A 25,527-nucleotide genomic window follows, 5' to 3' on the forward strand; every position below is an offset into this window, starting at 1 on the left:
TGTGTGAACTCTGATTAGCCTTTGATAAATATGACTTTGTAAAAGTGGCAATAACCCAGAGAACGGAGTATAGGGAATCATTTATTAATCTATACTTTATAATTTATAAATAAGTCAAAAAGACTTCAGTAAAATACAGCGGCACACGCTTCCACTGCCACAAAAATTTGATCTTTAGCTGCAAAGCCATTTGTGATAACTGAATGTGGTCAGTTTTTTTTTAACAATACAGCCCATTGACACAGAGGTTAATCACACTTTACTGTTTATTAGTCTAACCAAAAAAGATATTTTTTAATTGGTTGCTCTTAGTTATTGAACATTACTTATGTCTCATGAAAGGGTAGGAAGGGAATTTCTGCTGTACCAATCACAATAGAAATAGAAAAAAATAAAACACCTTTAGTTACATATATCTTCTATTTTTTACTTTTTTTGTGTTGAAGACCTTCCCATTTTTTGGCGTTGTTCCTGCCATTTTGGACGAGGCTGGCGAGGAGCTTGAAGGAGAGGCTGAGGGTTATCTGGTAAGCAAAAATGTTCTGCTTAGCAGGCACTGTCTTATCTACAAATGATGTGCGCAATGTGTAGTTTATCATGTAGATCAACTCAGAAAACTGTGACTAAAGACATATACATAGGCTTTTTTTTGCAGAGCTCCACGGCTTCCCTTGTCAACTTTCTACTGCTCACACCACCAGGGAGGTCCATGTCTCTTCCTTTAAGTCTTTCTGTACTCCTATCCTCTCCAGACTTCAGTTCCAACATGTATGATAACAATTTTGGGCAGCATGACAGAGCCTGATTGAGTCACAGTGCTGACATTCCCTCTCTGTCTGATTTCTGGTGTGCAGGGGATTTTGGAAAGTTGACATTAAGTTACATTTCAGTTAACAAAAGCAATGAAGTAATATTAGCAAATACAGTACATTCATTTGTATTTAAATACATATATTTCTGCACTCGATGGTGAATTTTTAATTATTTGCACATGTGATCTCAAATATAATCTCATCTTTTCCTTTAAGGTATTTAAACAGCCCTGGCCAGCACTTATGCGAACGGTATATGGGAATCATGAAAGATTTGAGACCACCTACTTCAAGAAATTTCCAGGATATTATGTGACCGGGGATGGTGAGTACCTGTCCCCACTTCTGCAGCCAGCACATAATTTTAAAGTTTCGACTGGTTTTAGATATCAAGGAGTGCAGCCAGACTCATCCATTATTCCACTTCTCCTTTTCTGCTGCATCTCTTTGTAGTTCCCTTCATTGGCTTCCATTTCACCTTAGAATTAAATTCAAGCTCCTGTGCTTTGTCTTCAAATCCCTCCACAGTTCTTGTCCCACTTACCTTTCTGACCTGGTGGGAAAAAAATACTCCCCTAGCCGCTCTCTTTGCTCCTCCAATGACCTACACAGGACACAGGCAGAAATGGTGTGGGAACTCTGGATCTGCATCTTACAAGATCCTGTTTAGTAATCCGGCTTCTCCCACGTTAAAAAAAAAAAAAAGTTGAACTGCATATTTTATGCCCTCACATACACAGTTTTATTTAGTCATGCTTCTTTTTTGTTCAGGTTGCAGAAGAGATAAAGATGGCTACTATTGGATTACCGGGAGGATTGATGACATGCTTAATGTTTCTGGTATGAATTCTTTTTTTCTCACTATAACTTTTAATCCTAAAGACAAGTTTATTTTTTAATTTTTTTTTTCAATGCTGCTTGTTGCACATTGAATTGTTCATATATACTGAGACGTTTTTCCTTCTCATGGCTCCCTTTAAATGTTATGCATTTAGCAACCCTGCAGAGGTAACATGACAGGCAACCTGGAGACTCATTGTTTTTATTGAGCTTAAACTGGATTTCCACAAAAGAGAAAATCAGTAAATGTACCTATGGATGTAAAGGTTGCTGAAAAGATTAACCGATAGCCCTCTCCTTGCACAGCTGAACAATCTGGCTAAACTTTACTTCTAATTCCTCTTGGAATAATTTCTTTCTGATAGCTCTACCCCCCATTCTTTAGATAGAAACCTATCCAATAGGTATTTTATAATACAGACGTTTCCACAATTAGCATATCAGCACATTCTACCAATTTTTGTTTAGCAGATATATCTATATAGATTTTATAAAATTTTCATAATACATACATTTCTTAAAGTTCTTTTCTCTGCTCATAAGTCTACTGACCATGACATAATTGGGGGTTGGATCCTTATTCCATCTTCTAGGTCACTTGCTGAGCACAGCTGAGGTGGAGTCGGCTCTCGTTGAACATTTATCTGTAGCCGAAGCTGCAGCAGTGAGTCACCCGCATCCGGTGAAAGGAGAATGTCTATACTGTTTTGTAACTCTGCGGGATGGACATGAATTCACCGCAGCACTGACTGATCAGCTCAAGAAACTAGGTAACGCCTTCTATGGATGGACATTTATGGAATTTGAGGGTCCTTAGCTCATTGTGGGTATGGTATTGATGTAAATTCACTATCATTTTCAGCATTTGGTCTTCAGCTTTTACAAACAAATCTCCGATTTGCTGTTTGATTTTTTTTGTATTTATATTACCTGATGAAGAGGAGGGCACAGTCAGTTCCACAATCCTGAACTGAAGTTCCCTAGAATCAGCCTTTGCACACAAATGTAATATTGGTTTTGTATGGATTCATTGTGCACCCAACAATATATCCAGATAAATTGTTTCCTAAACAGAGCCCCCAATCTTGTGTGGATACATTACAGGGGACTCTGAACTTCTGCTATGACTTGTATCTAAGCCCCAACCACCAGCCAACAAAGAAATAAATGAGAGCTTCTATTTGCTGCTGAGGTTCCCAGATTGGATTGTAAATTGGGATGTGGTTAACCTACATGCAGTGGGAGCAAATAGACACATATGGAGGTGCCTTTCAGGCACAAGCCACCGCTTTGCAATTTGGATGTATTATTTGAGGTCTTTGTTTCACTTGACATGTCCCCTTTTATGTATCCATCCCAGTTCCAAAATTATGGGATATAAAATGGGAAGAGCCTTTAAAATCCAAACTTGTATGTCAATCTGTTATAAGTAGAATACCATACTATGCATTGTGTAATAACAAACATTGTACATGTATCATTTTTATTTATTAGTAAGAGAAAAGATTGGACCAATTGCCACTCCAGATTATATACAGAATGCACCTGGATTGCCCAAAACACGCTCAGGTGAGATAGTTAACGCTTTGGATACTGCAGCCATATAATTCTGTGTATATTTTGTGAGAATTGCATCTGTTGTGTATTGTGGCTGTTGAGCAACTGTTTCATATCTCATGTAAGTCATAAATTGTGGAGTCAGGAGCCGATTTAGAAATCCGGTCAGATCTAAGCTTGCCATTCGCACTGCAATATGATTGTAGATTTAGCGGAAAATATTTATTACATGGGTCTATTTAATTGGATCGGATAGACTAATCAAAAGAAAGCACTGTATAGCTGATAGTGAGTCTAACATGGCTTCAGGCATACGATCTGATAGATTTAGCAACAAGTGTGAAAACTTGTGCTAAAGATTTCATTTACATTTATATCCAGTAAGGTTAGCCTTTTTGCCACATCTGGGGTTCATCTGAAATGAATTGTATACCAAGTGATGATCCTAAAGCATAAATCCAACTGTGTTTCTTTTTTTTCCTTTTGGATAGAGTGGGGCAAAGGTAAAATCATTTTAGGTCTTTGTTTCTGGATGAAAAAGGAAGGTGTGGATCTGGATACTAAAAAAGTAATAGGTATTCCATGTCAGGTGCTTAGCAGCGTAAAGGGAATGATTCTTCTCAGGCAACTCCCCTGTGCATGTGCAAAGTTTAACAACGATCATGGAGGTAGGGATTCTTGGTGCAGAAGGGACACTGCCTTTTGCTTTCTGCAATAAGGACCTGCCTGATGCCAAATATTAATAATAAAAAAAAAACAATGTTTTTTGGGGCTATAGAACAAAGTTTGTACTGCACTAATACTGCTGGAGGGGATCTAGCGGGGATTATGATATGGTCCCCCCACCCACATGCCAGTTTAACAATCCCCATAACAGGTCTTTGTTACAGTCATTGACCCCACTGGCAAAATTTTCCTTTGTTTTATGTCCCTATGATGTCTGTCCAGTAGATGGGGGGGCTAAATGTAACACTGTCAGACATTGTAAACTTATGTTAATCTGATATGAATGCCTCTGTTGGTGTCTGGTTGCCTGTTGGGAGAGATTTACCTTTAGGTTCTGTCCCCCCAAAGGATTTAAGGAACAGATGTCCATTAAAAAAACTGGGGCCTTAACCCTTCTAAAATCTATCCAAAAAATAAAGTGTTTAGGCTGGAGTTGGGCTTTAAATCAGATTATTGATGCAGATAATATTCAGTCATATTTAATTCGTGTGGCCGATTTTAACACAAATCACAAACACTATCCTGCGCTCTTGCTGCGGTTTCCTAGTCAGCTTTGTTTAATGATGAATATATGTTGTTAATTTAAACTGTTAACTCGAGCTTAATACTTCTGTTATATTTCTAGACAACGTTAACCCCCCCCCAGTCTAATTCTGTTCGTATTTCCATTTAAAAGTGGTACAATTTTTTGCATGGAAATTTATTTTACACTGTAGGCCTAAATTTCTCAGTCATAACTCCGCAAAATATGTCCAATAGTTAATAAATTTAATATTAAACTTTAAAAAAAAACGTTAAAAAAAAAAGAAAATAGTGAAACATGTACTAAAACTGTACAGCAGCATATATAATATAATTATATATATTCATATGAAGATGTCTTTGTATTGAACTCAATACAGCATTTTTGTATTGAATCCAATACAAAATAATTTGAATTTCCCGCCACTCCTCCCACCCGGACTGACATCACCGGGAAACCTCGGAGAACGTCTCTGCAGTTCGCTGCTGAAGATCGAAGAGGAAGGACGTGTCCCCAGGACCTGCGGGGACAAGCAGGACACTGGGGGATGCTGACGGAGCAAGGTAAGTGGGGTTTTATGTTTTTAGGTACCCTGAGTGAGACTCAACAATACCGATTTTTTCATAGAAAATCCACCCCGAGTCACACTTGGGCTTACCGCTGGGGAGGGGGGGGGGTTAAAGTGGTTCTTAGTGAGTGTTGTCTAAGGGACTGTTCTTGTTGCTGGTAATTTTTGGCAGATTTTTAGTTCTTAGTATGGACACTAATTGCATACAGTTTATAAGTTATCCCAATGTTTAAATAGTTTTGCAATACGCAGACTGGTAGGTTGGCGGCTCACCAACCAAACTGACCTTGGACCATACACCATACATTTGTGTGAACTGTTGTGGCTGTGGGGGGAGATATATATATATATAACAACAGAAGTGAGCTTATATATATATATATATATATATATATATAATCAGCTCACCTCTGTTGTGAGGCTGGTGTGTTTTGGTTCTGTACTGCCTGTAAATCACTGAACCAATATGCAGTATCTATACAGTCAACAGAAATCATGATGAATTGGGCAACAGGAACAATCATTTAGACACAATCAAAGTTGTCTCTGATCGCCAAGAATTTATTTAATTACTTCTGTTAAATTAGATCTGTGAGCAGATCTTCAACTTAAGTGGAATTAATCTATATTAAGGCTGTTTATGAGTTACAAGGTATTGGTACATCTGGAGTCATCTTGTAAACTGGTATTATTCATTTTCAAAAAGGATATGTTTTCAAACAAATTTAAAGGTACTGGACCCAAACAAACCATGTGGTCCCAACTGTGCATGTATGTAATGTACAACCAGATGATCACCAGTGAAACTTAAACTTATATCATCCATAAGCCCAAGTTTAGATCTGCTAAATGTAATTCAAAAAGCTATGCAAACATCACATTGAAATGATGAAAGATACAAGAGCATGTAAAGTACATTACAACTACATTTTTATGATTCCAAAAAAGATCCAACTGTCATCTCAATTTAGATTAATACCTGGCATAATATTTGTGCATGCTGTGAGCTTAAATGGCAACTTTACATTAAGGAATGTTGTGCTTTATTAAGTGCACCACATCAGGAATAATGACTTTCTTCAGTCTGCCCAACATGGTCCAGGCTGGCTCCTCTATATACTGATTTCTGCAAACTCATTCATTCCTTTGGCTAAGCTGCAGTCCAACAGGCCAGTGAAGCCATCATGCATTTGGCTTATCCAAAAAATTAAATAGGGCTGTAGTGCTGTATAAAGAGGAGTTACCTGTGACTTTGATGACGGACAGATTTATTAATAAGGGAGAAAGGTGTTATGCCAGGCATGCTATACTTGAATGCTGCTGAGAACTTATTGAAGCACAACATTACCTTTTAGTAAAGCTGTCCTTTAAGTATACCTGTGCACAGCAATGGGCATTCAAGCATTTGGATATTAATAGGCAGCAAGTCTCAGCAGCTTAGATCACTTTTCTTTCCTCCCACCAGTGACCCAGCGGCTAAGTTCACCTTGCAGCAAACCACTGCTATTTGATGGAGGTTCCCATTACAGATTTTGAGATTGCATTTTTTATCCTAGTGCAGATTTCAACATATCTTCCCACCTCAGGTCTAAGCAACCAATTGCCAAGGCCTGGTCACTCTTCTTCCCACCTGTAGAGCAGGGTTTAATGTTCCAGGTAATGAACACTGGAACAGGTACTGGGGGGCAGCAGAGCCAAAACTATTAACAGAGAATTTTTCCAGTCATCAGAGTTTCCATAAAGGCCGCTCGCTAATCCCCACCCAAATCAGACATCTCAACATGATATTGACTGGTCTTTCCACATGATGCAGACAAATTTTTGATTGTTAATATTCTCTTGTCTAACCACGTATGTATGTTGTTATGGTGAATTTATTTGGGACAAAAAGGGACAATATTTTTTTTTTAGTTGTAGAAAAAAAAATTAAAAACAAAATGTGAGCAATTTTGTGTCATGGTTTATCTATTTTATCTGGTAGAGGAACCCAAGTGTAGTATTGATGTTCATTGCAAACATATCTCTAAATGATGTGTGAACATCAGACTAAGGCTACGTACACACGTTAGATTTTTGTCGTTGGGGAGGATCCTGCACAATCCCTTCCAACGTCAAAAGACTGAAAGATGCACGACCGAGTGCCGTACATACAGCACCATTCTGATCTATGGAGGGGGAAGAACAAGGAAGCAGCTCCCAGCTGCGCTCGCTTCCTTTTACTTGTATTATGGTCATTTGTGGAACTGCCAGGACGGATCCATGACTGACTTGGAACGAGCGCTGTTCACACGTCAGATTGTCACCAGCTCTTAAGGGATAATCTGGCGAGAATCATCTGACGTGTGTACGTAGCCTAAGCCACCCAAAGTTTAATTCAAAAAGCATTAACACCAACCTAAGGTAATTTATTATCAGCCATGTGACTGTAAATTGTCACTGAAATGTCAATGATAACTAAAATATTGCATATTAATGTTTTCCTTTCTCCTGTAGTCAGCAGATGGCGCTATAGTCTTTTTACACATCCAGTCCTGTGTACTGGGTGATACAATTACTAAAGCAGTATAATTGGGAAAGTCAATTTCTACTAGGCTTATATAATGTTTATGTAAAGGCAAAAGTATATTTCTTTTTGTTTTAGATCAGGTAAGGAAGGGTTTTTAGTGCTGTATGTGTACCCACTTAGTAGTAAACGGGTTCTTAAGAAAATGAGGGAAAATAGAACATTTTGAGTGGTTATTAAAGCAATAGGGAGACTGTACTCTGAGATGTCCTATACTCTCTGAAATGAAACTTTTATTCACTTTTGAGAGATTTCCTTTTTGAATTCTGTTACTTTTTATGGAAGGGAAATCGTAGTAGCAGAATGCAGCCAAAATAAATAAATACAGGAAGTCCCCGGGTTACATACGAGATAGGGACTCTAGGATTGTAGTTGGAACAGGTACATTATTTTAATAAATGCAATTAGGACAGATGTTTGTCTCAACATATTATTAGGCAGCGTGGTGTTACTGTATAAAATCCTCACTGTGAGTTAATCACAAACAAAGCAAAAAAAAAAAACTTTATGGAGCCCAGACATTCATTAACTTCTGGAGCAAGCTGTGCTTTGATATGCAAAAAGAAACAACTGCAGAGTTTGTCTTGGTCATTAAACAGTTACAACCTAAACACTTCTTTGGCAAGTCATGTGAACGGCCCCCCATCCGCCCCATCAAGCCTCTGTCCTGCACATGAGTCAGCAGGGAAGCACCGTCGTCATTATGTCGGATGTCCCTAAATTGGGGACTACCTGTAACTAGATAGTGGTTTTCACCCTTTCCTGCTCAATACAAACATTTGGCTGGACATACAGTTTTTAGTAAAATGAAGCTCTGCTGTCTTCAATGCGTCTCTTAAAGAGGACCTGTACCCTGTATGTTTACTTACCTTTTGCTTTTATGCAGACAAAAGGAGGTGCATATAGCAAGCTTCATCTTATCTCTGTGATGGTAAACTTCACAACGAGGTCTCTATTTATTAATTATTCCTCCAGACGAATTCTCTGAAAATTCGCTGGTGGTGAATTGTATATTTTTACAGGTCTCCTATTAAAACAATGACTCGTTCTGCCATCTAGTGGCCAATCATCAAAAGTGCACAACTGTCACAATAGGAAAGAATAGGAAGTTGAATTGTATAAGCAAACTGATAGGATAATAATTTATAAATAGAGCCCCAAGTGTTTATTTGCAAAGCAAATACGACTTATACATGCAAAACAGATGAAAAATAAAACTTCATGTCTCAAAAAAACTGGCACGTAACTATAATGGAATATCAACTTACCCTGAAACCAGTTGTCCAACCCCAAATACTCCTTCCACAGATAGGGGTTGCAGTTTCCAAAAGTATGGTTACCTATAAATCATCCTATACAACTGAGAAGTTGGTAAGTCCCGTCTGGAAGGCAATAAAATGCTGCAGACATATCTCTACGAGCCTTGGTATCCACCATTCATGAATGTGTTAAATAAAAACAAAATTCTCTCACATTTAAATACAATTTATTTCAATTTTATTTTAAAATTACATTTCTGTACCCATACTTATAATATTTTATAGTGAAACAATTGCAATGTGATTTTTTTTTTTAAAAAAAAAAGCCCTGTTTGCAACTATGCATTACAGCAACACATTTATTTCTAATGGCCCCCTACACGACGGGATAATGCCTGTGTGCCACACTGGAATAAAGGTTGATGGTCCAATTTTTTGGTGCACTGGGAGCCCAAACATAAGTGTAGACCGACATGAAAAATGACAGGGTCCCCTAAATAGAGTTGCCTGTCCTATCGATCCCAACTGATCTAAAGAAACCGCCCCCCCCATATGTCTTACATAAGACAACCATAACAAGCCCTAATACTTCCTCACAGGGGAATACCCTAACAGACTTTCATGGTGCCATCTCTTGAGATTGTAGATCTGTCTCAACCTTTTAAAACATGGGGAACCCTTGCTAAAATAATTATATATCCACAGCTCGGAGTATGTTAGCATAGTGATTGGTAAGAATGCCTCCAATACTGCAGTAATACAGGCAGCCAAAAAGTTCATTGAAGTCAGGTAGGTAATAGACCCGAGGGACACATTGCTCAGGTAACACCTAGCAACCCCTGGAGGAACCCTAGTTGAGAAACACTGCTGTAGATGATCAAAAGAGCCATATACAAGTCTAAGAGGGAGCTGTCAGAGGTGAAAACTAGGTAGGGTAGGTATATCTGGTGCAATGCCTTTCAGTGGGAAAGTAAAGTTTGTTAAAAGGGCATCTGAGACCTGGGCACTGGTTGGATTGGGCAGAGACAACACTGACACTCTTAGATGCTCAATGACCTTTTAATGGCAGGTGCTGCATAAAGTGCTGCCTTGGCCAACCTTGTCTTTGCCTATGCATCAAGTTTTTCTCACTTTCACCAACAGACACAAGTCTTTTCTTGGTGGAAGTTTGCAAACCCTTTCAAAGCTAATCTAATTTTTTTATACTGCTATATTATTTTTTATTGGAACACATTCAATCATACTTCTGTATTATTTTGGAATGTACTACCAATGATCAAGAACATACAATAATTTAAATAAAACCTTAAAAGGGATACTTAATGATAAAAGAAAACAGGACCATTTGTTACATTAGAATTCATTGTGACAGCCCAATTCTTGAATAAAATCGATGCCAGATGTTTAAAAATCTATAGGGAACTAAAATCAGACACAAACTCTGGTTGTTTGCTAGAAAAAAAAATTGCAATATTTTTACACAAATAATGCACACCCCATTAAAATGGTGATCATCTGAGAAGTGTTTTAGTTTGTGTGGTGATTGCCACTTTTGAAAGTTCACATCTGGTGCGGTGTTTTTCATATTTATAAAGTGTCAATCAGAGTTATCACCACTTAATTATTGCCAGGGCAAACAGATCTGCTGATAATTTTATGCTCGACCATCTGTGCTGTAATAGATTGGTCAGAAGACCCAAACATAGCACGTGTACGATATTTTGCCCTTTCTATAATTTTTCTGACAGAAAGTGATCATAGATCTCACTGAATTAAATTGATCATTCATACACACAATATGACTTGTGTACTCATAGTTGATATAGGTCAGTGGCCAATTTTCTTTCAGATGAGACCCTTTTCTTCGATCAGTGAAAACCAGTGTGTATTAAGAATTATACTTCACACTAGTAATAAAATTGCTTGCATACCTTTCTACCTTAAAACTTTGTTATGCCACTTGTGTGCAAGACGTCATTCGGTATTTGGATGACAATTACCTTCATGTAGCTATGGGGATAATTAAATGTCCAATTAAAGCAGCAACGGAGGACCTTTACTGGTAATAGGCTGGGAGGGTGTATTCCTCCAATGTCCAGTAGGAAGAGGTAGGCACATTCAGTGTTAGCCATTTCAGATTTCCATTCTATACAAGATATGGATTGTCCAAGACTGCTACCCCAGCAGCTACACCGCCATCTGCATGTTCCGTGGCTTTTGTCCTGAGGAGGTGACCCACTCGCTCATTAAGAACCATCTCGCTGCCTTGCCTAGGAACAGAGGTAAACATTCACACATCAGAACCTTCTACCAAATCAGTTTTGGTGTAAAACATCTCTCTACTGCTATTACAGGAAAGGCTGGGAAATGACCGATGCAGAAAAAACAAACACATCTAGAACTTGATATCATTCTCCTGTAATTGCCTAAAAGCATCTTTGGGAGAGAAAGAGCAGCAATGTAAGCAAAAAGGCTCTACTATATACATGTCAACCTAACAACATTCTGTTTTTTATGGTAAAATCATAATCTGGGGTGGGATCCTGACAAGGTGGAATTACTCAACTGCAGTGTGGTCTCCACAAAGGTAGTCCAGCATACGGCGGTGCTGGATAGTAGGTGTACTAGAAATCACAAGACTGGCTGCATAGCAATCTTCTGGAAGCTACAAATTAATGCCATAAAGCTTGCTCACAGACTTGTCATACTTTTCATCATGTCTACAACCAATTTTAGGTTGTAATAAATGTCTGATCGTGTGACCAATCACATGCTGGGAGGAAACCTCCAGATCTTTACTAAGAGCCTCTGTTATCTATAGTGCTATTACATTATATACAGGCTTTCATAGAAGTGCTGTGGACCCATTGTACAAATCTGTTTCATTATAGAGGAGATATAAGTTTATGCACAATGCAACACTTCTACCTAACTCCTCCCCTCTCATTGTGCCGTTTAATTGTTTAGGTTTGTAAGCATTGCTATCCTAGGATAAAAAGTGTGTTATTGTTAAGACCACCAAGTGATAAATTAATGCCTGAAAAAATAAATCCAATGCGGAGAGCACATATAAAGACTGGTAATCTACAGTATATTACATTGTTCTTGGGTAGATACACCTACACATTCAAGCCTGCATTAAAAAAAGGGGTAAAACTGGCTATCCACCTAAACACTTACAGAAGGAACACTTACCTGACATAGACCCCAAACATGCCCAGCTCACTAATACACTCAGAGATTTGCAGCTGCCCATTGGCTTTCAGAAGACAATTCTTCACTGGCTGAGGCTTGATCTTGTCCATCAATATATAGGAAGTGCGCTCAGTGCTGTTTTTGAATTTTTCCAGAACTTCTCTAATTTCATCTCCATAGATATTGTTTCCTAAAACAAGCAATGGTATAAATATTTTTAATTAGTCTTTGGCACCAGCAGCCTCCTGATGTTTTTCGGTGCTCAGTTTTCAGTAACAAAACTAAAAAGCTAAAGCATACTTTCTACTTTAAGCAAGCTCCGACAATCCATTGTGGCCCCTTCCCTCCCTAAATGCAAAAATGTGCCTATGGGATGAAAAATATACAATATACAACTTTCTCCAACTTCTGCAAGCGCAGAGAGTGTCGTGCTCTTCTCTTCTAGATCCCAAGAAGGCAGAGTAATCCCAAAATCTCACAAGAAGATGCAGAGCAAGATTGTCTCCTCATAAGATTTAGGACACTCCATGATCTCCAAGATAAAGATGGGAATAGGTAGGTATAATATTCAGTTCTCTCCCACTCTTCTGCCCCTGACAACCAAAATAAACACCCGCGAGATTTACTATTAAAAGGGGCAGAGCTATGCAGTTATAGTATACATACTACAAAACACATCAAATGTTTACCTGGTCCTGCACAAATAGAATAGTAGAATAGAAAAGAATAGAAAGAAATTGCTGTTGTGATTGAGATCTACAAACACAATTTAGATTCTTTGCTAAAGCTGAATGGCATAAAATGTTTTACATGTAAAGAAAAGATATTTTTTATCAAACTGATCACCTAATCAATTGAAAACTCCACATAGAGCAGTGTTTTTCTCAACCAGGGTTCCATAGGTTGCTAGGGGTTCCTTGAGAATTGAGCAGTTGGTGGCTCTCAGATCAGTCTAACCCAGTGATCCCGAACCTCTTGGAGCTCGCGGACCACTAAATGCACAGTCTCTGGACCCCGCATGCGCGGGGAGCCGTGTGTCACTCAAAGGGGAAGAAACTTCCCCCCAAATGACGTCATGATGCCAGAACCCACTCTCTCATCGCAGGTCTGAGCGGGTTGTGTCTCTGGACTCTCCCACTGCCCTGAGCCTGTGATGTGTACGGCAGACGTGGTCTGTGGCCCTGGCCGCGGCCCACCTGTCAGATGGCTGCAGCCCTTTAGTGGACCGGGGGTTGGGGACCCCTGGTCTAACCAGCCCTTATTTTTTTTTTTTGGCTATCTGTAAGGGTGACATTCTTCACAATGACCACTGTGCTAATGTACTGCATGCTGTGGATATAGTAATTATAGCAGGGATTACCTGAAGACCTGAAAGTTATTTCAAGGGTTTCACCCATGTTAAAATCCTGAAGACAGGGTATGATGTCAGTGACAGGGTATGACAGTGTATAGCTAGCTTAAGGGCCATGCCATGTTGATCCTGATGCTGCAATACTTTGCTCAACAGGGTAGAGAAAAATTCCTGTATCCATTTGTCGCTCCCACCACTGACGATTTACATTTTGTAATGTCTCTGTCAGATGGAGAGGCTTATCCAATAAGGCCCAATAAGGGAATGACAACTGGCTCCTTCCCCCATTGGCCAGATGAGCCTCTCCAGGAAGCGACACATGGAAGCAACTGATTTCTCTGCAGTCAGTTTTTAGCAACAAAATCTTAAAACGTGACAAGGACCTAAACCTCAACCTTTGAACTAAGTTACAGATACACAATATTAGTGTGCAATATTTTATTGAGGGGTGACTGCAATTTACCTAGCAAGAAATTAAAAAAAAATATCCTGGTTGCTTAGACTTTCTAGTCTCATAAAGGTTTCTAGTTTCTTAAATGCCAAATAGCTCTGTATTAGAAAGTTAATCACCAAGTTGCTGTTTGTTTTAAATCTTCTTTGACCAGTGTATTATAACAAGCCCTGACAAGCTCAGCCCCAGTGCCACAATTCCAGCTCATATAATTCATATCCAATATTATTAAACAAGAAAAAAAAAATAGAGGCACATTATTACCTCCTCCTTCTCTTTGTGGTTTTAGTACATAGTGTTCTGGGTTGGCAAGAGCAATTTTTACAGTCTGATCTCCTTCTTCTCCCTGGGCAAGAAAAAAAAAAATATGACATAAGGTAATGGGAAAAATAAACATTCAAAACCCAAATGTTAGTACTGCTCTGCTGTAGGCTCCTAGCTGTATCATACATGAACATTCTTTTTATACAGGGCATTATGCAGAGAATCGGTAATCCACACACTGTTGGACAGAAATGGTTAAAAAATTGCAGCTGGTCTTCACCCTCCCTAGGTTATGTTCACATTCTTCTGCAAACCTCAGATCAAAAAGCAACCCATGCCAAATTCAAGCTTGCTAATGGGCAGCAACTCTATTGGGATTTAAAAAGAAAGGAATGTGCATACAAAGTAATAAATGTCCCCTGCCTGCCTAAAGGATGCAAGGAGAAACACCACAGCCTCCTATATGGGTCATTGGCTGACCTGGAGAATATGTGCAGTGGGTATACATTATATAGCATTGTTATCTTTTAAAAGTATCCCAATTTGGGTGTTAGAGGACAGCTTGTGAGCAATGAAGTTCAATAACCCCAACTTACAATATCCAAGGAGTACAAGCCAGCGAAAGTTTCCCGAATCCGGTCCACAGCCTCTGGATACTCTGGCAAAAACTTCTCGAGAATCAGTGGGCGGCTTAACTCCTGCTGGACCTTCTTGGTGCCAACCAGCTGGGTAGCTATATCTGGACATTTCACAGCTGCAGATCGTTCCATCGTCAGACGTGCTTCCCAAGCCTACATTTAAAACATAAATTCCTCTAAGTCATTTTATATGATATATTTAAGATCATTTTGTTGTATGTCAACTTATCTACATGAGCTCTGTAGACCAGTTTTGTGTTTGTTTTTGGTGTTTTTTGGAGACCTCTGTCAGGAAAAATATACATAGGCATATTTCAAACTTAGCCAAAGAGCAATATAAATAACACATTACAAGATGCAGAGAGGGAAAGGGTCTCAGGAGGAGGAATAAAGCAGAGTAATACAAAAAAGCGAGTTGGAACACCCATTTGCAGCAATGCAGACATGGCACATTTTACTCTAGAGCACTGTGTGCAAGATTTTAGAAAACCCATTTAGAATGTTGGATTTCTTAGGATAACTGGGTACATCATATTTAAAAGATAAAAGTAATATTGGAGACAACACTTTCATCACTGCATCTCTACCTATATCCAAATTTGTGTCTTCCAGAAGAATAGTAACATCCTTGCTAAGATAAAAACAGTTAGTAGACATGTCGCCCAAAGTTTTAATTGCTTTCAATTATTCAGCAAATAAATATGAAGGCCCCGATGAACAGTAAAAAACGTTAGCTTAATTTATTCAGTCAGGATGATAAGCAACTGATTAGCTAGGATGAGTTTTCCCATTGCTTATCTCCATGGCAGGTCGGTGCCGGCAGTGTTCTCCTCCCTATATAGATGAGTATGGTGAGAAAAACTGAGGAAGCTCCCTATTTCAAAAGAGATATGCTATCCAACTCCTGCAAAAAAAATTTGCCTGCCTGTTCACATTCTCCCTTAGAATGTACTCTAAGCTGTGCAAGTACATCTAGGGCAGTGATTTTCAACCACTGTGCCGCGGCACACTAGTGTGCCATGAGGGATCTTTAGGTGTACCGTGGGAAATTATCCAATTACCATTGTCGAGTGTCTGTGCTGTAGTGACTGGCAGAGTAATGTAATACTCTTCCATGTCAGTATGTTCCTCTGTACATTCTCAACCAAGAACATGACAACAGCCCTATGACAAAAAAGAAGAATTAAACTGGAACCTCATATGACCCATAACTTATTTGTGATTAGATTCTGATAAAAGCAGTTACAAGTTAGTCATTATTACACAGTATTTATACATTCAGACATATTACACAGAGCTGTATAAAGTCCATAGTCATGTCACTAGCGTTTTTTTTTTTTTAAGTATCAAAAACCCAAATCCCAACTAAAGTTAGACAGACCCAAGTAACAAGTTTTGGAGGAAAACTTACTTCTGTGAGCCATAGAGTTCCCAGGCCTTCTCAATACCGCGGGATATTCCCAGAGATGGGTTGTTTAATAGGATTTTGGAAGCTTCATCCGACTTCCCCAATGCTCTCAGAACATGTCTGGATAAAAAAAACAAACAAAAAAAAAAAAACATAAAGAACTGCATAGAGGCACGTAAACAATACCAAAAAAAGGTAGTAATTTTTTTTACTGTATTATGTTACATTATATTACAATCTACACTGCCAGGTGAAAGCTGGACAAATGAGGATGGTGTTTAACCACCCACCACATGCCATTGGTAGGTAGCAGATGGCAATTCATTCAAAATATATCTTTTTATTTAAATTCCAGAACTAAAGAGTTATAGATACACACTCCAGAAAGCAATTTAAAGCCAATAGCCAAGCAAAAAGCTATATATAGCATTAAAATACATATATATATATATATATATTTAGCATCCCACCCATGATAGAGAATGAATGAGTGTGATGGGAGAGAAAAAAATGTGAAAAGAATACCGCAAATTCTTTAAAACAGCAATAATTTCTAGCTGCTTGAAATGACATTTAAGGCCAGGTAGCTACTTCCTATGAACCCTCTAAGCCCGTTCTTACTGGTGAACTGCAGGAGTCCTTGAGGAAAGTCCTCCAAAACTAGCAGCGATAGTATTAATTTCAATCTGTTTCAGCGCTGTTGTCCCATCTGCTTTACAGTCAAACATGTAGTCTGATCGATTGATGCCTAAAAACACAGACTAAGAAACAAACAGACAAGAATTACATACACAAAAGGAGAAAAGGATATACAGGATATATACAAATTTTAGGAACTACTGATAACCTACATGTGCCAAACCTTCATCCAGCACGTGTCTGTAGACCTTAAAAAGCCTTTCGATAAAATCATCCACCTTCATTGCACTGCAATACACAAAAAAGTATATCAATAAGAATAGATAATCAAGAATAGAATTTCTTTTTCCCAACAGAATTATTCAATAGAGTTTCTACTTAATCCCAAAATGACCCACATTTAAATTGCAAGTAATTTTTAAAAATGACCCAAGTAATTCTTATTTATATAATTTGTGACCTGCCAAGTTCTTTATGCAGACCATCCAATATTGTTTATTTATGGGTTTAATTATGTAGAATTGGATGTACCTTGCAAGTGTCTGTTCCAGGAATGTGGGGTTCTGACTGAGCCGATCCACCAGAAGATTAAAATCCTCCTGTACAGACTTGGCCTGTTCAAATAGAGACCTGGGCACTGGAGATGGGAGTAGAGTGAAGGGAGCAAAGTTTACTACCTAAAAAAAAAAACAAATTAAAAAACAAATACTGAATTAATAATATGAAAACATATCACAAACTCATCCATATCAAAGCTCCAATCTTTAAATTCAAACTATTTATATATTTAAGCTCCTTCCCTATTCCTCCACCCCCTTTTATCCACTGCTAAAAAGCCAAAACTTCTGGTATGGTATGTACAATCAAGTGATCTCTTGGCACAGAGTATATCTGCATTAAAATCTTAGTTTTGACAAAAAACAGGCACCCATGGTAACATCAGGAATCTTGTGGGATTCCTATACAATAAATTATGTGATATTGGGCAGCACATTGGCTCAGAGGTAGCACTCTGGCCTTTGCAGTGCTGTGTCCCAAGTTCGAATCTCAGGCAGGACACTATCTGCATGGAGTTTACAGGTTCTCCCCGTGTTTGTGTGGGTTTCCTCCGGTTTCCTCCCACAATCCAAAAACATGCAGATAGGTTAATCCCCTCCCCGCCAAAAAAAAATCCCAAAACTGACTTTAGACTGTAATAAAAGACATATGATTATAGTAGGGACATTAGATTGTGAGCCTCTTTGAGGTACAGCTAGTGACATGACTATGGACTTTGTACAGCGCTGCGTAATATGTTGGCACTATATAAATACTGGCTAATATAATACCAATAACACATCAGCATGTCACAGCTAAATTAAAGCAAGACAAACAATAGAAAAGTATAAGGCTATGCACAGGCACTATTGCACCACCCCCACCCCAAGATGAATGTTCATGAGCATCTTGGCTGGAAATCTAGCTGTCTTCTGATGTTGGACAATTCTCCACCCTGCTGAATCAGTAAATGATCAACAGCTATAGACCATTTTTGTTTCCTATAGAGGAGGAGGCAATATGTTACCTCCTGCTTATTCTCCCCTCTCTATAGAAAAAAAGCAGCCGCCGGAACAAAAATATAAATATTTCCAAATGGCAACATTTTTCTTTCATATATTTGAAGAGGTCCTCTATACATCATGTTATGCTCACAGACTTTGACACCTGCATATGTATTTGCTCTTGTACAGGTTCAGTCGTTACTCACATCAGAAGAGTTTGGACTCTCCTTTGTCCTCATAATAACCCCTTGCAGCAAGGCGGTATCCACAGCGATGGGTGCCACTTCCTTTAGCAGCTGTGGTTTGCTGAAGACGTCTTCCCACAGAGTTGACATTTTGGAACTGCAGACAATAGAATACATATATTAATATTTTGGAGATATGCAAAGGTATTGAAGAAGCAGTGATCACTCCATGGCAATAAAACACTAGTGTGAAATGAAAAAAAAAACTCCTCCAAGGGCTTTGGAGATTAACAAATGCTGTGTAAAGACTTCTTGAAGCTCCTTCATTTTTGCAAGCATGGATCAAACAATGGCGGTGTGTAGGAATTCCGGCTCCTTGCCAAGAAGCGTTGAAGACCAAGGACCCCGAACAGAAAAATTGAGAAATAAAGCAAGCCTACAAGTAACTTTAATCTGCCAATGCCTCTCAACAAGAATATTTTTGGATTTACGTTGTAAGCTTTTACAAAGGTAAGCAAGTAAGCTGATAATGGAAATCATAAAGGAAAATATCACAGAATATTTTTTTTGCCTTGCTAAGCTGCACCCTAAGAAACATTGTCCAATGCAAAGCAGGTCAAACACAGTTTCTAAATTGCCATGTGTACCGGTCAAATAAAGTCAATAGTGTTCTGCAGAGTCATGTTTGCTATGCACAAAGTGCTTCTAAAAAATGTAGATATTACTAGGCTTTCTTTTTAGAAAGCCCAGCATGCTTAGCAAATGGGATATCAATGATGCACCCTGTGTTCAATGTTAAGAAACAATAAATGAATGATCCTTTGGCCCTGAGTTGGGCTTTAAAAAAGTCAGTAATTATAAACTGGCATACCACAGTGTTGGAGTTCACTTTTTACAATATAGAATACAGACTAAGGGGCTGTGATATCACATTAGTCCTGAACTTAACAGGGATAATGTCACCTACAGCGATCAGATTTTTTTTTTTTAAAGCAGGTCAATGCTAATTAGAAGAACATTATGTGAATGTCAAAAGGAGATCAACTACAGGTCAAATGCAATAAATTTCAATGAACTCTGGAAGAATAATATTATTATACTGTATTTACATAGCACCAACATATAACGCAGCGCTCAGAAGGGTATAAACGTATCTGCTTCCTACAACAAGACAACCACAGGCCTGATTTATTAAAGCTCTCCAAGTCTAGTGAAGATAGACTACCATGGGAGAACCTGGGTGACCCTGCAAACCTGGAATCAGCAATACGTTTACATCACCCATTGTAGATCTGGGGAGTCAGGTAAATAATACCATGCTTCATTTGGGTTTTTCAACTTCCTCTGTGGGCTTTAACAGATTTAAACAATAAAATACAAATTAAAATGATTCGTAATGGGTTTTCACGTCAGATATTTTAAATTATTATATATTCTCATATATATATACATATATATATATATATGAAACGGTATTAGGAGTATGTCAAATCAACTTTATTTTACGTTTGGGATAGAGAGTGAAGGATAGACCCTCTGTCAATTTTATTATTTTTATCATGTGCTACCCCATTGTGGAAAAAAAAGATGGATTCTACAATTACCTTCTATTAGTTTTCTTATATTTTGGAGGGGGTGTGTCCAGGCAGCTTCCAAGATGGCCGCTTGATCTTAGAGCTTCAAAGACTGCAGGCAAAAGCAACGATCCCCGCAGCAGATACAAACCTCAGGGCTCAACCTATAGACACAAGGGCACCTCTGATAACCGGGAGAATGACCAAGAGGAATAAGGGAAAGGCAAATCCCCAGAACTCTCATTACTTTAGGCCGCAGGGATCCTATCCAAAGGATCGCTGTACTCCTTGAGTCCTGCCATGGCGGGATGATCGGTGGACAGTCAGGTAAGTCTCCTTGTCCTGTTTCACAGTCTTCTACTTCTATCGGCTTTCCATTGTGTGGGGATCAGGACAATCCCGGTCATATTATAGCAGGGCATGGGGATGCAGTACATTATACAGGAACCAAGGAGAGTATTAGAATTTTACTATATTTTTGTTGACATTTATATGTGTTATACTAATATATTGTATATTTATTTTTAATATATGCATACAAGATTTGTATTATCAATAAACCTGAAATACATAAGTAATTCCTAGAGCACTATGGGTTATCTAAACAGGCGGTAAAGCAGAGCTGCCTCTGAGTAAGACTTGTCTGACTATAGAGGGGAGCTGTGAGAAGCCAATTCTTGGACCGATTTACTTACGTGTGTAAATTTAGGAGATGCATGCTGTAAAGAAATATATTTTATTAAAATGTATTTGATTAAAACAGCAGACCACGGTGGTATTAGATCCTACCCTTACAGGCTGGACAGTAAGCAAAAAGAAACTCATTGATCACCCCTCTGTAGTCAAACCCTTCTGAATGGGCGCATAGAACTCAGGGGCAGCTAGTAGTTTTACAACAAGGTAAAGGGAACTGCCATGGATTAGTGTTTCCCATTAAACATCCCAGGAAATTCTATCCATGCCGATGCAGCAGTCTAAGGAACTTCCATGGAATAGATGGGTGAGATCTGTCTTCTTCATTGAAGGTCCCATGAGAATGCTATCCATGTTACTGGAACTAACAGAAAGATAGAAAAGAGAACCCCCAAACCGAGAGGACTGGGGAGAGAGAGACTGACCAAGCAAATGAATATATGCCAATTTTTTCACTTCTATTTTACAATTTTACCTTTAAACTACAAATTCAACTGACTTGGAATCAGTTGCCACTTGCCGATTTTATTTGGCTTAGTTTCAAGTCAATGCAGTTTGCAGAAAATCAGATTTTCTGTCTGATTTGGCTGTGGTGTGGCCATTCTAGCTGCTTTATAAATGTCACTATTTGTAAAAGACAGAGGAGAGACAGAGGAGAGACAGAGGAGAGACAGAGGAGAGACAGAGGAGAGACAGAGGAGAGACAGAGGAGAGACAGAGGAGAGAGAGAGAGAGAGAGAGAGAGAGAGGAGAGAGAAGACAGAAGAGAGAGAGAGAGAGAGAGAGAAGAGAGATGCTATTCTATAATCACAAAGCTCTGTCTGATTTACGGAGCAGAGTGAATAAAAAAACAGGTCACATGACCCTCCTCATAGTCTATCCATGGAGCTTTGCTTCAATGTCCCCTGACCTGTGTGTGCGAAGTGTAGAGTAACAACAGAGAGCAAATAATGCCATTACAGTACAATATATAATAGAATATTGTACAGTGACATCAGACATCTTATGATCAATTACCAATTGAAAAAAAATTTGGATCCAGTTAACCCAGAGCACTGAAAACCCATTTTTTCACACTTGCCTACCCATCTTCTTCTGTCTTTTGAAACCATCACTACTTCCCCCCACTACATATCTCCCCTCCTATTGTGTGTTACTTCCCCCACCTCCTAGATTGTAAGCTCTTCGGGGCAGGGTCCTCCCCTCCTGTGTCAACATCTGTATTCGTCTGTCATTTGCAACCCCTAATTAATGTACAGCGTTGAGTAGTATGTTGGCGCTATATAAATCCTGTTTATTAATAATATTAATAATAATAATAATAACAACCCAGTGGAAAAAAATATTTGGATCTGCTCATGTGTATCAGCCCTTAGTCTCCTGTACCTGAATGCCCAAATACTCTATAATAAGATTGCTGACATATCATCACAACTGACACATCGTCATTATCAACCAGAGAAAGCTACTTCTGCATGGGAAATGTCCATATCCCCTGGATAAGGGAGGACCTGAGAACAACACTATATTAATATGAAGGTCAAAATTAAAGCTGAATGTTTAGCAGAAATAAACCAAATGAACGAGAGCAGCTTTAAATGAATAAAATAAATCATTCAATGTATTTTTAAAATAAAACACCCTAAATTAATTAGAGGTCAGCCCCCTTGGAGCAACAGAGCTCAGAAAGGAGAAAAGGGGGAAGCAGCACACAAATACACATAAAACCCAAAATTGGGGTGGGAAGAAATCTTCCAATGGGGACAATTGTCTAAGGGTAAGCAGTGCTAAACTCAGATTTTTTTTTAAAGCCAGGTGGGAAGAAAATGTAGGTGGGTGGCAGCCCCTGTATTACGACCCAACTCTTTAGTAACCACCCAAAAATAGCCGGGTTGTTGCTGAAAAGTGCTGGGTGGTGCACCCAGCTAAAAGGCCCTGGGGAGAACACTAGTATGTGTCCCCAGGTGTCTTTTTACACAACTTTTAGACAACCCCTTTATGTAAGGTAAAAATTATCTGTTTATTTTTGCAACACCCTTTTTAAAAAAAAAAAAAAAACAAAAACAAAAAACCAATGCAGCACTGCCCCCTAATTCTTGATCGCCTAGGCAATTAGGGATGAATGGGAGCAAAGAGCCTCCCGGGATACCTACGTCACGCATCCCAGGAGGCTCTTGGCTGCTCCTTCTGCGCATACTCGAGCATCTCGGACATGCGCAGAAGGAGCCTTTTCGTGAAAAGAGAAAAAAATTGCTCATCTCACACATGCACAGTGAAATAAGCAATTTTTTTCCCCCATCTATGTCACTCTATCTTGCGCCTTGGTCAGGTGGCGTAGGAAGGAGGACCAGGAAGGAGCGGAGAAGATGGCACAGCCAGGAACACTGGCTCGGAGACGAATACAGGGAAGACGCAGGACCCGAAGGAAGACACCTCCGCACCGATCGACTGCGCTGCGGGATTGAAGGTAAGTTTTTCAGTTTTCAGGAAGGGAAACCTCCCACACGGACCCCAAATACATAAGGCAATACACACATTTATAGGGCCCGGCACACAACATGCCATGCTTTGCAGCATCCTTTTTTTTTAAATGGCACCCCAATGCCTATGTGTGTTGCATAGCACCTCAGTCTAGGCCATAACAAAACATACTTATTGCACTGAAAAGAGGTATATGGGCCCTGAATTAGCACCAAAACAGATGACTTTCTTGAGGGGCCCCTAAGGGGCACACAGTAAGGGCTAGAGGGCCACAAGGTGGCAGCAGGCTGTGTCTTGACATATTGTTACTGTCAGGAAACAAACCACCAGATGGGCAAATGCCAGGGCCAACATAAACAAAGACATGACCCAATGTAACCATGGCAACAAGAGCTGGCAATCTAAAACAAGTATTATCCAATCACAGCACACTATTACCCCCATTGAAATTTATCAACAAGTTTATAAGGCTGTTATACCGACTTAGACAGAACCACAACACATTCTTTACTGAGCTCAATTCTGTGTCATTATATCGTACATTATATTATATAACTCACCCGGTTACCCTTAAGGTTACGAATCTCTCTTTAACACCACCGGAATCCCCACAGTCTCACATGCCTCATTACAACTGGGCGGGGACTACACTTCATTCTCGTTCCTGATTGGTTTCGAAAACGAGGCTTGAAACTCATCTGGCAACAAGCGATTGGCTGGTCGAGGACACTTGCTCTTCATCATGATGACAATGCATTAACCTTCCTGCGGGGTGGGTGTGGTTAGGCGGTGACAGACAGCCAATCAGCAGAGAGAATTATCCTAAGCGTTGTAGTTTGAGTGAATGTTGTGCTGGTTGAATTCGCTCAGATTTTCTGTTTGTTTTTGTTTTTTAGGGCAGGGACTTTTTTTAATCAGTGGCAGCAAAGAAAGTCTATAACTGCTTTTTTATTTTTTTTGGCAATTTTTATTAAAACTGGGTATTAGCATTTGGTGGTCTAAATTGCATACAAGGGTCATATATGGCCACTTTTTTTTCCTGGTTGGAAATTGATTGAATGGGTTGGAGGGAAAAAAAATAATAATAGGGTCTATTTACAAAACAGTGAATTTGTCATTCACTGAAACATTACCTGGTGCTGAATCTTCCAAGTTCATGTCTCAACAGCAGTAATAGAGAATGTTTTAGGGAATGTCAGATTCACTGCTTTATAAATAGACCCCATTGGGTTGTTGAAATTTCCTAATGATGGTCATAATAAATCACAAGTGATCTTATTACGCATGTGGCTGGCTTGACATGACAACGGGACATAGGAAGTCATTGATACCGGCCATGTTTACCATTTCTATATGCAGGCACAAATAATTGCATGCAATAAACAAATATATAGATGTTCATAGATAATATGTTCATATGTTCATAATAAACAGGATTTATATAGCGCCAACATATTACGCAGTGTTGTACATTGAATAGGGCAAATGACAAACGAATACAGACAGTGACACAGAAGAGAACCGTGCCCCGAAGAGCTTACAATCTACTAATATATAGGGATCTATTTATAAAATAAGGAATCTTTCAGATCTGTGTTTTCATAGCAGTAATTGATTTGCATCATATATATGCATTTGCAGCTCCCTCCAGTGTTGCCTATGTGGCATAAAGTCCAGGCATTTGGTCATGTGATCTCTGCTGATAGGAAGTTGTCCTATAAATAGAGCCCATCAAGTTTCTTCTGAACACTTTTACCAATATTTTCTGCATTCTCTCTCTTCTCTCTATTTCAGCCAGGACACTATCTGCATGGAGGTTGCAGGTTCTTCCTGTGTTTGTGTGGGTTTCCTTCAGGTGCTCCGGTTTCCTCCCACATTCAGGTAATTGGCTTCCCCAAAAATTGCCCTAAACCGTTTTAAAGACATATGACTATGGTAGGGACATTAGATTGTGAGCTCCTTTGAGGGACAGCTAGTGACATGACTATGGACTTTGTACAGTGCTGCGTAGTATGTTGGTGCTATATAAATACTGTGTAATAATAATAAATACTACTATACTTTGCATGCATATAATTGGTTTGTAGCCCAGTTGTTGCAGCCTTTCTCTGCTGTATGTATTCTTATTCCGCCAAAATAAAAGTTATTGGTGCTACAAAAGCCTCAACTATATAAAATGGAGTGTTCTACTACATGGGTATAATTTCTAGATATCCCAAAAGATATTTCAATTAATTGGTGCTTGCTTGATGAATTTGT

The 25,527-nt window shown here is 39.0% G+C and overlaps 2 protein-coding genes across 2 annotated transcripts in view; one reads left to right on the forward strand and one right to left on the reverse strand.

Annotated features, from left to right (window-relative positions):
- ACSS2 (acyl-CoA synthetase short chain family member 2) overlaps window positions 1-3,259 on the forward strand; it is a 33,778-nt gene extending 30,519 nt beyond the window's left edge. Inside the window, exons 14-18 of the mRNA XM_072403197.1 lie at window positions 447-527; window positions 1,029-1,137; window positions 1,584-1,652; window positions 2,246-2,422; window positions 3,147-3,259. Of these exons, the coding sequence (XP_072259298.1) occupies window positions 447-527; window positions 1,029-1,137; window positions 1,584-1,652; window positions 2,246-2,422; window positions 3,147-3,259 (549 nt within the window). The remainder of the gene's footprint in view (window positions 1-446; window positions 528-1,028; window positions 1,138-1,583; window positions 1,653-2,245; window positions 2,423-3,146) is intronic.
- Window positions 3,260-9,053: 5,794 nt separating this feature from the next.
- GSS (glutathione synthetase) lies at window positions 9,054-23,964 on the reverse strand. Its single transcript, XM_072403198.1, has 12 exons — window positions 23,829-23,964; window positions 18,542-18,677; window positions 17,326-17,471; window positions 17,007-17,082; window positions 16,777-16,916; window positions 16,159-16,275; window positions 15,856-15,911; window positions 15,324-15,424; window positions 14,706-14,900; window positions 14,110-14,191; window positions 12,044-12,233; window positions 9,054-11,118 (listed from the first exon to the last, which is right to left on the reverse strand). The coding sequence occupies exons 2-12, from the start codon at window positions 18,668-18,670 to the stop codon at window positions 10,995-10,997; spliced, it is 1,356 nt and encodes a 451-aa protein (XP_072259299.1). The 5' UTR covers window positions 18,671-18,677; window positions 23,829-23,964; the 3' UTR covers window positions 9,054-10,994.
- Window positions 23,965-25,527: the final 1,563 nt, after the last annotated feature.

The sequence above is a fragment of the Pyxicephalus adspersus genome, chromosome 3 (assembly GCF_032062135.1).
Source record: "Pyxicephalus adspersus chromosome 3, UCB_Pads_2.0, whole genome shotgun sequence".
Lineage (NCBI taxonomy): Eukaryota > Metazoa > Chordata > Amphibia > Anura > Pyxicephalidae > Pyxicephalus > Pyxicephalus adspersus.

Excerpts from the sequence above, each read along its gene's own strand:
- GSS (XM_072403198.1), bottom strand. The coding sequence starts at position 18,670 with ATGTCAACTCTGTGGGAAGACGTCTTCAGCAAACCACAGCTGCTAAAG. Across the intron at positions 16,917-17,006 it reads TGGATGAAGGTTTGGCACAT|TCTGTGTTTTTAGGCATCAA; the intron begins GTAGGTTATCAG and ends TTTGTTTCTTAG. Across the intron at positions 11,119-12,043 it reads ATGTTTGGGGTCTATGTCAG|GCAAGGCAGCGAGATGGTTC; the intron begins GTAAGTGTTCCT and ends CTCTGTTCCTAG.